This window comes from Lissotriton helveticus, chromosome 2_2 (assembly GCF_964261635.1).
Source record: "Lissotriton helveticus chromosome 2_2, aLisHel1.1, whole genome shotgun sequence".
Classification (NCBI taxonomy): Eukaryota; Metazoa; Chordata; class Amphibia; order Caudata; family Salamandridae; genus Lissotriton; species Lissotriton helveticus.
This window is the reverse complement of record NC_136060.1, coordinates 344,739,769-344,752,789: the sequence shown is the minus strand read 5'-3', so window position 1 is coordinate 344,752,789 and position 13,021 is coordinate 344,739,769. Positions and strand designations below refer to the sequence as shown.

General features: G+C 45.5%; 1 protein-coding gene across 2 annotated transcripts in view; it reads right to left on the bottom strand.

The window, feature by feature from the left end:
• KIAA0232 (KIAA0232 ortholog) overlaps positions 1-13,021 on the bottom strand; it is a 397,277-nt gene that overhangs the window by 260,405 nt on the left and 123,851 nt on the right. For both annotated transcript variants that reach the window (XM_078678507.1, XM_078678506.1), the window contains exon 4: positions 8,477-8,543. In XM_078678507.1, coding sequence (XP_078534633.1) covers positions 8,477-8,543 — 67 coding nt within the window. The remainder of the gene's footprint in view (positions 1-8,476; positions 8,544-13,021) is intronic.

The window sequence follows — 13,021 nt, the reverse complement described above, 5'->3', positions numbered from 1 at the left end:
CCTAGCAGTTACATCTTATGCTAACGATACGCAGCTTGTCCTGGCTATCAATAACAATGGACTCGAAGTAGCCAATAACTTCCAACGGGGAATGACTGCTATCAGTAACTGGATGAGTAAAAACTGTTTAAAGCTCAATTCAGACAAAACTGAAGTCAGGATATTTGGTAAGCTCACTCCTAGTTGGTCCCCCACTTGGTGGCCTCAAGACCTTGGACCCCCTCCTGTTCCGGTCACCAAGGTCAGGAACCTAGGAGTGATCTTCTATAAACTTTCTTACATACACCAAGCAAATTCCGTTGTTTCGGCTTCTTTCTTCACCTTAAAAATGATTTAAAAACTACAACCTTACCTCCCTGTAAATACCACAAATACTTTGATTTCCACTTTACTTATGTCTCGAGTTGACTATTGCAATGCTCTTATGCTTAATGCACAGGAGCAGGTGTTTAACAAACTCCAGCTGATACAAAACGCAGCTGCCAGACTTGCCACCGGAACACCTAAGTTTAAACCCATTTCTAATGTCATCCGAAAACTTCACTGGCTGCCTGTGGGGCAAAGAATTACATTTAAGGCTCTGTGCATAGCCTTCAAATCCATCCATGAAAAGGGTCCAAACTTCTTCAAACACGCCCTCTGCCCCTATAGACCAAGTCGCACCCTTAGATCCGCCAAGGCAAATCTCCTGGAGATAGCCAAAACTAGGAAAGCTACATGGGGAGACAGTTCCTTTTCAATTGCTACAGCCAAACTATAGAATGCCCTTCCTAGTCAACTTAAGACCTCTCCCACACTAATTCTTTTCAGGAAACACCTAAAAACCTGGCTATTTAACCAATAATCCATGCTAATTTTACTCATAACTCTAGCTCTCCTATGATCTTCTGTCTAGCGCCAAGACACCCTCGGGTAATCGCGCGCTCAACAAGTTGTATCAATAAATTGTCGCCGAGTCGGTCAGCTCCGGACACCTCGGATCCACGGGCATCTTTAGGTCGTTTTCCATCGACATGCTTGGCGAACTTCAAGGCTGATTTTGCATCAGTGAAAAAGTGTGCAGTGCCCTCATAAAAAACCTTGAGCTTCTTCGGGTAAAGTAAGGAGTACAGGATTTGAGCTTGTAGTAGGATAAGTTTTGCAGGTAGGAATTCATGCTATGTCGCCTGCACAACCGGTGTAAAGTCGGGGTGGAACGAGATGGTGTTGCCCTTGTGTGAGATACAATCCTTTTCTCTAGCTAGCCGTAGTATGAGGTCTCTGTCTAGTTCAGAAGTTTTGCCAAGATAGTCCTAGGAGTTGCTCTCACTGGAAGTCTCGGTCCGAGTGACCAATGCGCCCTCTCCACCACAAATACAGACGATATATGGGGGTTGAAGAGTTCATGAAGCAAGTCCGCTATGAAAGTCTCCATCTTGGATATGGCTGTCGTCTGCGGGATCCCAGTAAAAAGCAGATTGTTCCTGCGTGACCTCGCATCTAAATCCTCATTCTTGGCTCAAGTTATTCCCAACATTTTATCCATATTCAGCAATTGCTCCTGCGTTTCCACTTGAAATTCGTGGAACTCGGTATTTCGTTTTTCCAGGACATCCAGGCGGGTTTTGTGTGTCGCTACTTGGGCCAGCTGCGTGGTGAGGGTATCCAGCTTGGCATCAATGTTCCGTAGACTCGAGCACATCTCCAACATGAGGGTCCGTAAGGCCTCTCCATGATCCTCCATCTGCGTGTCCTGCTGACTCTCCGTGTGCGTGTCCGGGTCAGATTCCGTTTGCTGCGTGGCTCTTATTCTCGAAGGTGAGCTTCAGCTGCTTAGCAGCCTGTTTGCCCATGCTTGCGGACGGAATGGGAAAGTGTAGAGATCCCTAGAAATCTGTCAGGCCCAGCCCAGGACCTCACGTTGCAGCCTCCAGGTACAGCGACCCACACACCAGTGATTCCTCCCGGGCGCACAAGCTTCTCACACCTTAACCGGGTTAGGCTCCTTCCGGTACTAACCAAATCGCACCACCACAGCCACTCAGGGTACCAACACCAACAAGCCTCCCAGCTGCCACAAAGTCCTGTGCATATAGCTCGTTCGTCCTCCTCCGGGCCTCCACCACCGCACACAGATTCGCCAGCTATGTCAGCTTCACCGAGGGCCACAAACAGGCCACAGCAGGTCCAGAGCAATCACAGCATGAACCGGCAGCACTTTCAGCCACAACCAGGCCCCAGCCAGTAATCGCAATACAAAATGGCGGCTGCGGTGTGGAAATCACCGCTGAGCTCCGCAGCGTTACCGGGCCTCACCTCGTCCAGGGCAGCGGGTGTATCGGTACAGGCATGGAGTTCACGAGGGCAATCCAGACAGAAGCTACCAGCTCTCTCGGCCCCCCTCTGGCACAGCTCCGCTCTGACGCGGCCACAAAATGGCGGTCACTCCGTCCAAGGCCTCACCGCCACCCCCACTTCCTTTGGGCAGCACCCCACTAGACAGGGCATATGTGGCAGCAGATTCAGGCGCCCTTCGTGCCGCCAGTCGATGTCGTACCTTGGTCCGGGGGTCTGAACAATCAGGGCGTCGAGTACTCCGCTACAGAGTCCTGCCCCGCGGCACGAGTGGCAGCGCTCAGTACCGCAATTGTTCCGCCACTGCAGGTTGGTGTTCGAATTCGCAGCAACTCTCCATTTGCAAGGATAAGATCAGGATTAATCCTCGCCCGGCGGAGCTCACTCACAGAGCAGCCATTCCGCTGCGCGGCAAGCCACACCCCCCCCCCCTGCTTCTTTAACTTAATAAGGGATCTGGTGGCTCTGATATATAGGCCTCTCTTTTCCCACAAGTCAATACAGTAATATAAAAACTGTTAATTTCACACCAATATACTCAAGCCTATTTGCATCACTGCTTTCCCAGAACAGTGTACTGAGAATTGGTGCCACAGTAAATGCCCTCTACATTACCATTCTTCAGGAACTTTTGGTTCGGCTTCAATGAACCCAGAACAGAGCGGCGAGTATGGTCTTCAGGCTGAACTGATGAGAATACTTTTTTCATCCAACAGAGCTTGGCACGAACGGATTCAAATTGCAATTAGAATCCTAAACATTGTGATTAAATGCCTCCATCAAACTGAACCAACATTTCTTCTAAAGTCATATTGTGGTTGGATACTGGCACTCTGAAGAACAAAACCAAATCCATCCTAATGGACCCCAAATTTAATCTCATAGCACTGGGAGGTCAGTCATTTTCAGTACATGCATAATATTGTAGGATATTTTTGCCTTTAGACAACAAGCTCTCAACCACACTCTTAAGCTTCCGACTTTGTGTTTAGACCTGTGCACTGAGGCCCATTGAGGTAGTGGGTGCAGTAGGACTCCTCTGTCAGTCTAACTCAGTGGCCCTCTACATTAGTTTTATTTTATAATAAGCATTTGCTATGCAATAGATCTCGCAGTTGAGAGTTTGAGCTATTGGCATTGCAAATGGCAATGCCTTTTATTTACGTGTTGGTTTTTGAAACATGAATTAAAGGCATTGTCAATTACAATGCAAATAGCTGAAAGTCTATCAAATGAGACCTATTGCATTGCAAATGCTTGTTTAGATTGGATCTGGTTTTCACTGCAGGCACTGTGAAAGAGGATGCACAGGAGTGGGGTCACGTGTTTTTCTGGGCTCTCAAGACAGTTTGTCAAGAATGTATTGAGGCATCCTACACATATGATGTTAAACCAGCCCAGGAATGGCATCATCCCAGTGAAGATCAACACCATTATCCGGATTTTTCGCAGGAGTGTCAATGAATTGCAATAATGGGCATACTCTGGCATGTGTATCCCTCATAATAATAATAATTGTAAAAAAAAAAAACACACACACACACTTAGCCCACTCAACGGTCGCCTCTGTGTCCCTGCTTACAGCAGGTCTGTGCATGCATCCCTGCTTGGGAATAAACACATCAACAGGCAAGAGGTCTGCACGGTATGAAATGTGGACTAGAAAAAGAGGGTGGGATGTGTCCTGCGACAGATTTCCATGGGTGATTTGCCCTGCAAGGAAATATGCAGGAGCAAGATCTACTAGGGAGATGGATTAGAGGGGGAGATCTACTCTGGTAAAGAGGTAAAGAAGGGGCACGTGGTACCCAGACGAAATGTGCAGTCTCACTGCCTCAGCTATGCAGCGAGTCGCCCCCTTCACACCCCACTTCCAAAATACATATCTTCCGGTCGGGAGTGTTTGGAGATAAGGAGAGCCAGAATGAAAACCGGATATTTCAATTACAATTTAAAAAAAATTGCAGAAAGCAAAGTTACTAAGTGAGTCCGTGCATCTCATGAAGCCAGCAAGTCAATGTTACTTTATATGCTTCCTTTGAGGAAGGCAAGCAGCCTAATTACATGGTATTAATAAACTAAAGCAGACTCGGATGGCTAGTGATAAATTCTGAATATACTTCACCTTTACCACAGCGCCAATTGAGTGTTTGCCACCCGCCTCCTGAGTCCACCACAGACTTGGGGACAAGCACGGCAGTGCACAGTACAATAGTATTTTGGATTTTAAAATATTGTTCTTTCTAAATTCAATATTTACACAGATCATAGATTTTTTTTAACGGATTGATTGATTTATTGGTTTTATTTATTTGCAATGTTTTATATAGCGCTGGCTAGACCCGGAGGTATCAGAGCGCTTTACATGAGGATCAGCGAGTTACAGGATACATAGTTACATCAATTTGAATCAAAGAATCACAGGGGAAGGAGGGGTAGGGGGAGTGAAGGAGTCACGAACAGGGAGACGAGGAAAAACAATGTCAGATGACCGGCTGGGTAGGTGACGCCCAAGGGGCTAGACTCCTCTATAGCTGTATAGGACAGCTCCACCGGGCACCAGCCAAGGTTGCTCGGGCTCCACGGTAGGTAAAAACAGTTTTGGGGTCCGCCCAGGGGGCTTCGTCATAGTTCCATCGAAGGGGGAGGGAAAACCACAAACTGGGAGCCAAGTCAGATGACCAGCTGGGTAGGTGACGGCCAAGAGCCCAGACTCCTCTATAGCTGCATAGGACAGCTCCACTGGGCATCGGCCAAGGTTGCTCCGTCTCCGCAGAGGGTATAAACAATTTTGGTGTTGTCAGATTCCATCAAGGGAGCTTCCGGCCAGAGCTCCTCACCAGTCGGCCATCTTGGATTCATCTAGCAATAGGATAGGCAAGCCGGGCTGGTATCCATTCACATGTGGTTCAGCTGCAATGCATACAATGCCATTTATATCCCAGTGACAAACAATGGAATCTCCTACATGCTTGGGTGACTGTCAGGTGCCTGGCTTAATGCTTCTAAAAAGTGGGAACTGAGACCTAAAAGGATGAGCTCCATGAAAGTTGCAAAGGGCACCGGCACAATGCAGGATAATCTGGTGCCAGGCTGCTAGTATTAACAGAATGCCCCTTGATTTTGTGTGAAAAGGAAGGGTTAAAAGGAGCTCTGCGTTGAAGCAATTACAGACGGCTGTATTGCCGATTGATTTTGCCGACAACTAAATCATGGGCGCCATCTTAGGGTCAGACCGCGTTCTGAGGAAGATCATCACGCTGTTGTACTCAGATTCATGTAGAAACATTCCTTACAGCCACCGCGCACAGCTTTAGTAATATTTAATTTTCCACAATTCCAGTAATTAGCATTGCAGCTCCACAGGAGAAGGTAAAACGCTTCTCGAACACTTCAGACAGCCGCCATTCTAAGGGTCAGGCCGCTTTCTTAAAAAAAAAAAAATTTAAAAAAAAAATCACTGCAGAGTAAAAGTCGTTTTGTATGGCAACAAAGGCAACTGTACCCCATCAAAAAGGTGATGTCAGAAATGTGTCACCTGGTTTAGGATGCAATGTTAGAACAACTTTCACTTGTAGGCACGGAGTGTACAACCAGATAGTATTCTACCATGTATAGTGCTCTAGAAGTTTAAATATTGTCAAATGCATGATTTTCACATGCATGGATAGCCTATTACCGCCTCTATTACATCCAGAGCGACAGCTGTGTCAAGCTGGGATCGTACTCATTCAAAACTGTTTTTGGTGCACAAGTATCGCCGTCTTTTTTTAACCCAAATAATATCTCGAAATTGAAATTAACATGTGAAAGTTATTCTAATAAAATGCGATTTTCCTCTTTTTCACCCTGAGACGATCGTTCTGCCCATCCATAGTAGGACATATTTGTAGTTCCGGAAATTTTAAAAATGAATAACAATGTTTTCATGGTGGTGCAAGATATTAAAATAGAGGAACACTGGCGGAGTGGTTAAAGGAAAGGGGGAGGGGGGCTGGGGATCCCACTAAATAATACCAATCATATTGTTTCACTTAACGCGGAGGACAAACTGATACATGCTGAAGACGTGATGGCCAACCTGATCACAACTTAGAACTCTCTTGATCAATTCAGTAAAATATCTGGATCAAAGATCGCCTGGAACAAGCGATGTCTTTTTCTCTGTAACCTCAAACCCCATCAGTGGAGTTTGGAATGGGAGCTAGTGCACTGAGGTGGGTGGCTGATAGTTTTTCATACATGGGAGCAAACATTTACCATTCAAGAACTGACATCCTGGAAGGTAATTTGGGAGCAACAGTCCGGGTACTGAGGCTGCAGATTGAACTTTGGAACAACATTGCCCCTGTCGATAATAGGTCGTGCAGTTGCAGTGTTAATGAAAACGTTTGATTGTTGCATTATTTTGGCAACTTGCCCTTGAAACTGCCTAGTTAATTCTTTAAGACGTTGGATCAGCTATTGGGAGAGCGGTTCTGGGGTTCTGGACGATGCTGGTTGGCTTTATTTTTTTATCAATCTATTAACCAATATGGAAGGCTTAGGGGTTCCAGACTCTGCAAAGTCTTATGTAACTCGTGATTTTGGTTTTTATGTAGCGCACGATTGCCCCAGGGCGTCTAGGCGCTTTGCAGCGTTGGAAGCCGGGGGTGGTGCTTTAGTTTGAAAACAGCCATGTTTTTAATAGTTTTCTTAAACCAAGCAGTGTTGGACAGTTTTGATGTTCAGTGGGAGCAGGTTCCATAACCTCACAATGTCCAGTACAAAGCTTCTTCTTCCCCGGCCGGCTCTCTTGAATTTGGGGGACTGGAGGAGTTTGCTCTGTCCTGAACGTAGTTGCCTTGAAGGATGGTACCAGGTGAGGTGCGGTTTCAGGAAAGTAGGTCCATTTCCGTGTACAGCTTTATATGCTAAACTGATAAAATCGGCTTGAAAATATTAGCTGCAACAAAATATATCTTTGAAAAAGGAAGCTAAAAGTGGCACATCATAGTATTAACAGACATGCTTTTTAATAAAAATGGTATCTACGAAGTAAGGGAATATAATTAGGTTAGCACACATGCTGCCAGTGACTCTGGGAGTGGAAATGGGGAGGAAGCGGACTCACCCAGCTGGTATTGCTAATCTTTATCTTTATGTTTCTGTGTGCAGCAGGCTTTTGCGTTGTGCAGTTAGATAACAGCTGGGGAAAGCACGACCCATTGGTCCTGCAGAGAGTGGCCAGACAGCTGCGAAGAGAGAAGTAGCCACGACCCTGTCGATTGCCTGTACCCCCAACATTCGAGGTTACTTAACTCCGTGATGTGACGTCACTGGCTGCAGCACTCTCACTCGGCCCGGCCAAGCACCCTGCACCGAAATAAATATTTGCACGCACCCTTGAAATTATTCTGCCCCACAGGCCGTGCCGTGCAGCAGGTGCGATCTGCGGTGTTGCAATGCCGCCGAGCCACATGATTCCGGCGGCGCCCGCGCCACTAACCATTGAGCAGCCGGCCTCCACTTCCAATTTAATTACAAAATGTAACTCCTGGCGTGCAGTGCCCGCCCCAGCCAGGCTGAACATCAGCAATAACAACGGTGCCCTCAGCATGCGAATTGGACCTCCTCCTTGTACCAAGAAACCAGAAGCAGCGAGGCTAAGGCGCGGAGAGGAGGAGACAGCGTGCGGACAACGAAAACAAAAGTCGCTAACCAATGACAGAGCTGACTGGCGCGTGCTCCAGGCGTGAAGGTAGCGTGGTTGCAGGAAGCCCGGAGGGAGCAGTACACGCGACGCCTCGTAAAGATAAGAAATGCATTAGCGACACACGGAAAGCAGACAAGCCAGTCTGGGTGGGCGGCCCAAAAAGCTAAAGGGAGGCAACCCAAACAGCTAATTTCCAATGGCAGGCCACCGTTTATGATAAATGGAGACGCCAGCCAATGGAAATAACGCCAGCCAATGGAAATAAGGGACGGACTTCAAGTTCTTTTCTCAAAGTTCTCATTATTGACAATAAATCTCGCCGAGCGAGCAGCACATGCGCTGGACCGCTAGGCGAGACCGGAAAATACAACCTTAAGATGATAAACATAACACCCTGGTAAGAAGGTTATCCAAGTTAGACTGCATAGTAGAAATAATTGGTCTCACCTTCTTTGCCCTGAAGATCCTTAAGCTTGGTGCAGAGTTCTTCCACTAATGATTCAAATCCAGAGTTCTGTAAACAAAAACAAAAAAGTTAAAAAATATAAAAATGAACTCTACCATAAACTTGTTTGTGATGAAAGTAGGAGAGAAACTAAATGGTCATACGTCATATAAATGAAAAGAAGAAACCAGTGGTAATTATTTTTTGCAGCTGGACTATCTCCCACCCCCCAATCACCTCCACCATTGAGGACATAATTAATGGTAAGTAACTGGTTTATTTTGCAACATGTAGTGCCTTCCAGATTCGCAAGTTGTCCACAGACTAAGTAGCAGTGTTATTCTCCCTGTGGAGGACGGTTTGAAAGAGCGGATGAAAATAAGTGTTTGAAAATTAATTGGCTCACCAATACTTATTGGCAGTTATCAACATAGTAATGCCTTGTGAAGGTGTGGTCCGGTTACCACATGGCGGGCTATGCATATTTCTTGTAGATATAGCTTCGGTACAAAAGCAAGGGTTACTACTTTCTTTCTAGAAGAGTGAGTACTTGGTTTTACCCAAAATTTCCTATTTGTCGACGCATAGCAGTGATCAATTGTTTGTAATATACACCTTGCAACAGTGTTCTTTGTTACTGTGGTTGTACAGAGAGCGACACAAAAATTTGTATAGTTCGGTCCCCCTTCATTTCTTGAATATAATACACTGAATGAATGAATTGAAGTGTTGCTTACAAAGCTCACCGTCATTCCCGAAGGAGCATCGTAGCGCTAGGCAGCAGCAGAAATTACTACGTAACGGCATAATAACCCACCAAAAAGCACATCATAGAATGAGAGAATACCAGAGTGAATTGGAGATACCACATAGCCACGTCTTCAGATGCTTTCTGAAGATGGCGTCCAATTCAACGAATCTCAAGTGACTTGGAAGATAGTTCCAGGCCTTTGCACCAGAACAGCGAAGCATTTATTACCCACTTGAGTTTTGAGTCTTACAGTGGGGGGCTGCAAAAGATTGGCATGAGAGGACCTCAGGGTCCGTTTTGTCATGTGATGAGTGAATCTGGTAGTTAGATATTTAGGGCCCGACACTCAGTAAATAAGAGAATTTTGAAGAGGGCCTGATATATACTGGCAACAAGTGTAATAATTTTAGAGCTGCGGAGGCTGATAATTGACGTGGGAGCTTCAAAAACCAATCTGGTAGCAGCATGTTGTACTACCTGCAGTTTCTAAATAGTTTGTTTAGAAATAGTTTGTTTAGAAAAACAAGCATACATAATGCAGTAGTCCAACCTGGATATTAATGCAATGGCCACTTTTTTTATTGCTACTAGAGAGCGATACTAAAAGAAAAATTCAGTGATCTGATCAACTTAAAACGACATTCCCACCACTGCAAGAGCTTGTGGATAAAATGACAAAGAAGCATTGCATTTCGCTGCCCCCAGTTATTTTTACAATCTCTACTGTGGCAGGTGGAGGCAGCGTAGAGTTAGGCCACCATAAAGCAGGGTCGAAGGAATTGGACTTGCCTAGAAACATGATCTCAGTCTTGTCCGTGTTGCATTTTATGTGATTGAGCTGCATCCACAGGACAATTTCCATTAGACAGTTTTTATTAACATTAACGCTGTTCTAACACCCAGTGTGTAAATTACTTTTTCAGTAGCGTTGGTGGGTTGTTTCAAGAAGACTTGTAGTATGAAGAGAGGACCCCACCTTTGGCAAGGACATGGTTTTGTTCTCAGTGACTCTATATCTAAAGTTCTTGTACAGTGAGTGCTTATCATGCGCTTACTATCCCAACACACACATAATAATCCACATTTGTAAAGCGCGAACAATCACCCGTAAGGGTCTCCAGGCGCTGGGGGCCATCAGGAAGATTGAGCAACATGGTGCTGGGTTAATCTGCCGTCGCTGCCGGGGACGAACCGTGATCCCCAGATTCCAGCATCAGTCGCCCTGGCCGTGGCATCACACCTCTCCAAATATCCAAACGATACACACACCCATTTAATACAGTGTTAATAAACACAGACTAAACAGACTCTTCAGACAAACATTCTTGATGACACCAACAGAGTGATAAAACACACAATACTGGCTCTATGAAGACCATCAATACTAGAGGTAAAAGTCCAAGTGATTGAGTGCTGTGAATAGCTAAAGGCCCAACTGAACCCTTGTTTGTTTTTTTTTGTCAGGAAATATTGAAAAATAGTTAGGGAGGTCCCACTATATTCCACAGGCAGTTCCAAAGGACAGTTGTCTCCATCCTTATTTTTACTCAGCACAGTAAAAAAATTATCTGTGGTGGGGCATCAAATGAGAACTCACAGCAATTCAGGATGTCGCTGTTATAAAGAGATACTGGTCAGATGAAAAACGTACATTAAGAATCATTCACTCCAGAACCATGAAGGCTACAGAGATGGTTGAAAGCGTTCTACAGTCAGCAAGTACCATTTTTGCATGCAGGACCAGAAGCCATACTAGGGGTGTGAAAACAACCTGTCACCTGGTCCTTCTAGGGCGAAGAAAGGATAAGTTTGGGGCACCCTATGGACACATTCGGACTTGAGACACAGAATGCTCAACCTTGATATCTTCTTACAGCAATAGAGAATTCTTTGACCTGGTAGTAGTTCTTGCCTCTCTGGGGAAGCTGGGAGGGGTGACCTTTGTGGCTATTAAACAGTATTGAGGTATGTGCGTGCAGGTCCATATCTGATAGAAGAACAAGTGCCCAGTGTAGGAAGGTACAGTTTTTGGCATGGTTACCCCCCACTTTTTGCCTGATTCTGATGCATCTCGTGTGCCCAGGGTTACTGCTGAGCAGGTTCCCAGTGCCGGTGTTCTTTCCCAAAAATGTACTTTTGTTTCCACAATTGGCACACCTCTGCTTCACATATAGGTCTTTTGTCAAAGGTACCAGTGGTAACAAGGGGTCTTGTAACCAAAGAGTGTTTTTACGGGCTGCAGCATGTATTGTGCCACCCCATGAGACGCCTCACTAAACACATGTATGCTGCCACTGCAGCAAGGATGTTTTGGTGCAGATAAAAGTGAAGAGTTGCCCTGGCACACATCCTTGTGTGCCAGGCTTACCAGCACTGGAAGACGCACTGGTAAGTCACCCCTACAGTAGGCTTTACAGCCCTAAGGCAGGGTGCACTATACCTTTTGCGAGGGCATAACTGCATGAGCAGATATGCCCCTCACGTGTCTAAGTCCATTCTTCAAAATTATAAGTGCACAGTGAAGCCATACTGAGTACACTAGCGGGGAGCTTGTCACTACAGGTTTCACAGCTCCATGATGGCTTCACCAAATTCCAAGATGTTTGGAACCAAACATCTCAGCTTAATAAACGCACATTGATGCCAGTCCCCTCCTTCCCCCCACGTGGAGCCGCATGAGGAGCTGTTCCATTGTGACGTCTTAGTCGACGTGGGAGAGCTGAGAAGAAAGGTTTCCGTGGAATGCTGCGCATGGGGGAAATTAAAAAGTTGAGGAACGCATAGGCAGATTTATCCATCAGAAATGTAGAATCTCCAGACAGCCATGTCTAGCTCAATGTAGAGCAAACATCTAGGACTCTCGAGAAACATAAAAAGGAAGGCAGAACGGCTTCACAAAATCATGCAGAGGACTTCTGTCCCAAAATGGACAGTACTTATTCAGCCAGTCCTGTAGTCAGCCAGGATAATCCTTGCATTAATCTAAGCCATTCTAAATGATGGTCTGGTCTTTTGATTCTTTTTGGTAGATCTGGAAAATGAATTTTGGTATTAGCTTAGTTCTGTTCAAATGGCCAATCAGTATGTTAAGTGCTTGAACAGTTTATTAGGGAGTAGGTTTGGACACTGGCTTCTTTACATTTTCAATGTGATCATGGCCTATTAACTCGTTTTCAAAGAGCACTCTTTTTTTATCATCTTCAGTCATTTGGTACAAACTGAGGTTCACTTGTTTGTTGTTTAGAATTGTTTGAAAAGTGTTCATCCAGTCATCTGCAGTATTTTCTTTTTCCAAAACAGATTTTATTTATTGTATCTGCCACAATATGGCCCAAGAGGCCTAATTCACATATGTAGAGGTCACTGCGTATTGACGTGGCATTATTATCTGCATCCATACATACCAAAGGCAAAATACAATTCAACAAAACAACTAAGTGCGCAGTGTCCCAACTGTGCTCCCCAAAATTCTCTCTTCCGCACCCAAATGTCCCAGGCATATAAATTACAGTTGTCCAGAAAGCCAGTACCACTTATTCAGGTTCATTTTCCAGTTGCTTTGCCAGTTGCTTTGCCACAGAGGTCAGAGGCTCCAGAAGCAGGCCTCTGTAATCAGCCCATCGTTGCCAAATTTTGGGATGAGTCTGAGGGCATTACCAAGCCTTGAATATCAGTATCTGAACCCAATGAAAAGTCCATGCCCTGCTTCCATACACCCAGTAAGGGAGGAGAACTGGCTTTCCAAAGCCTACTGATGTCTCGCTTAGCCAGGGTAAGACCCAGAAACAGAAGCTGC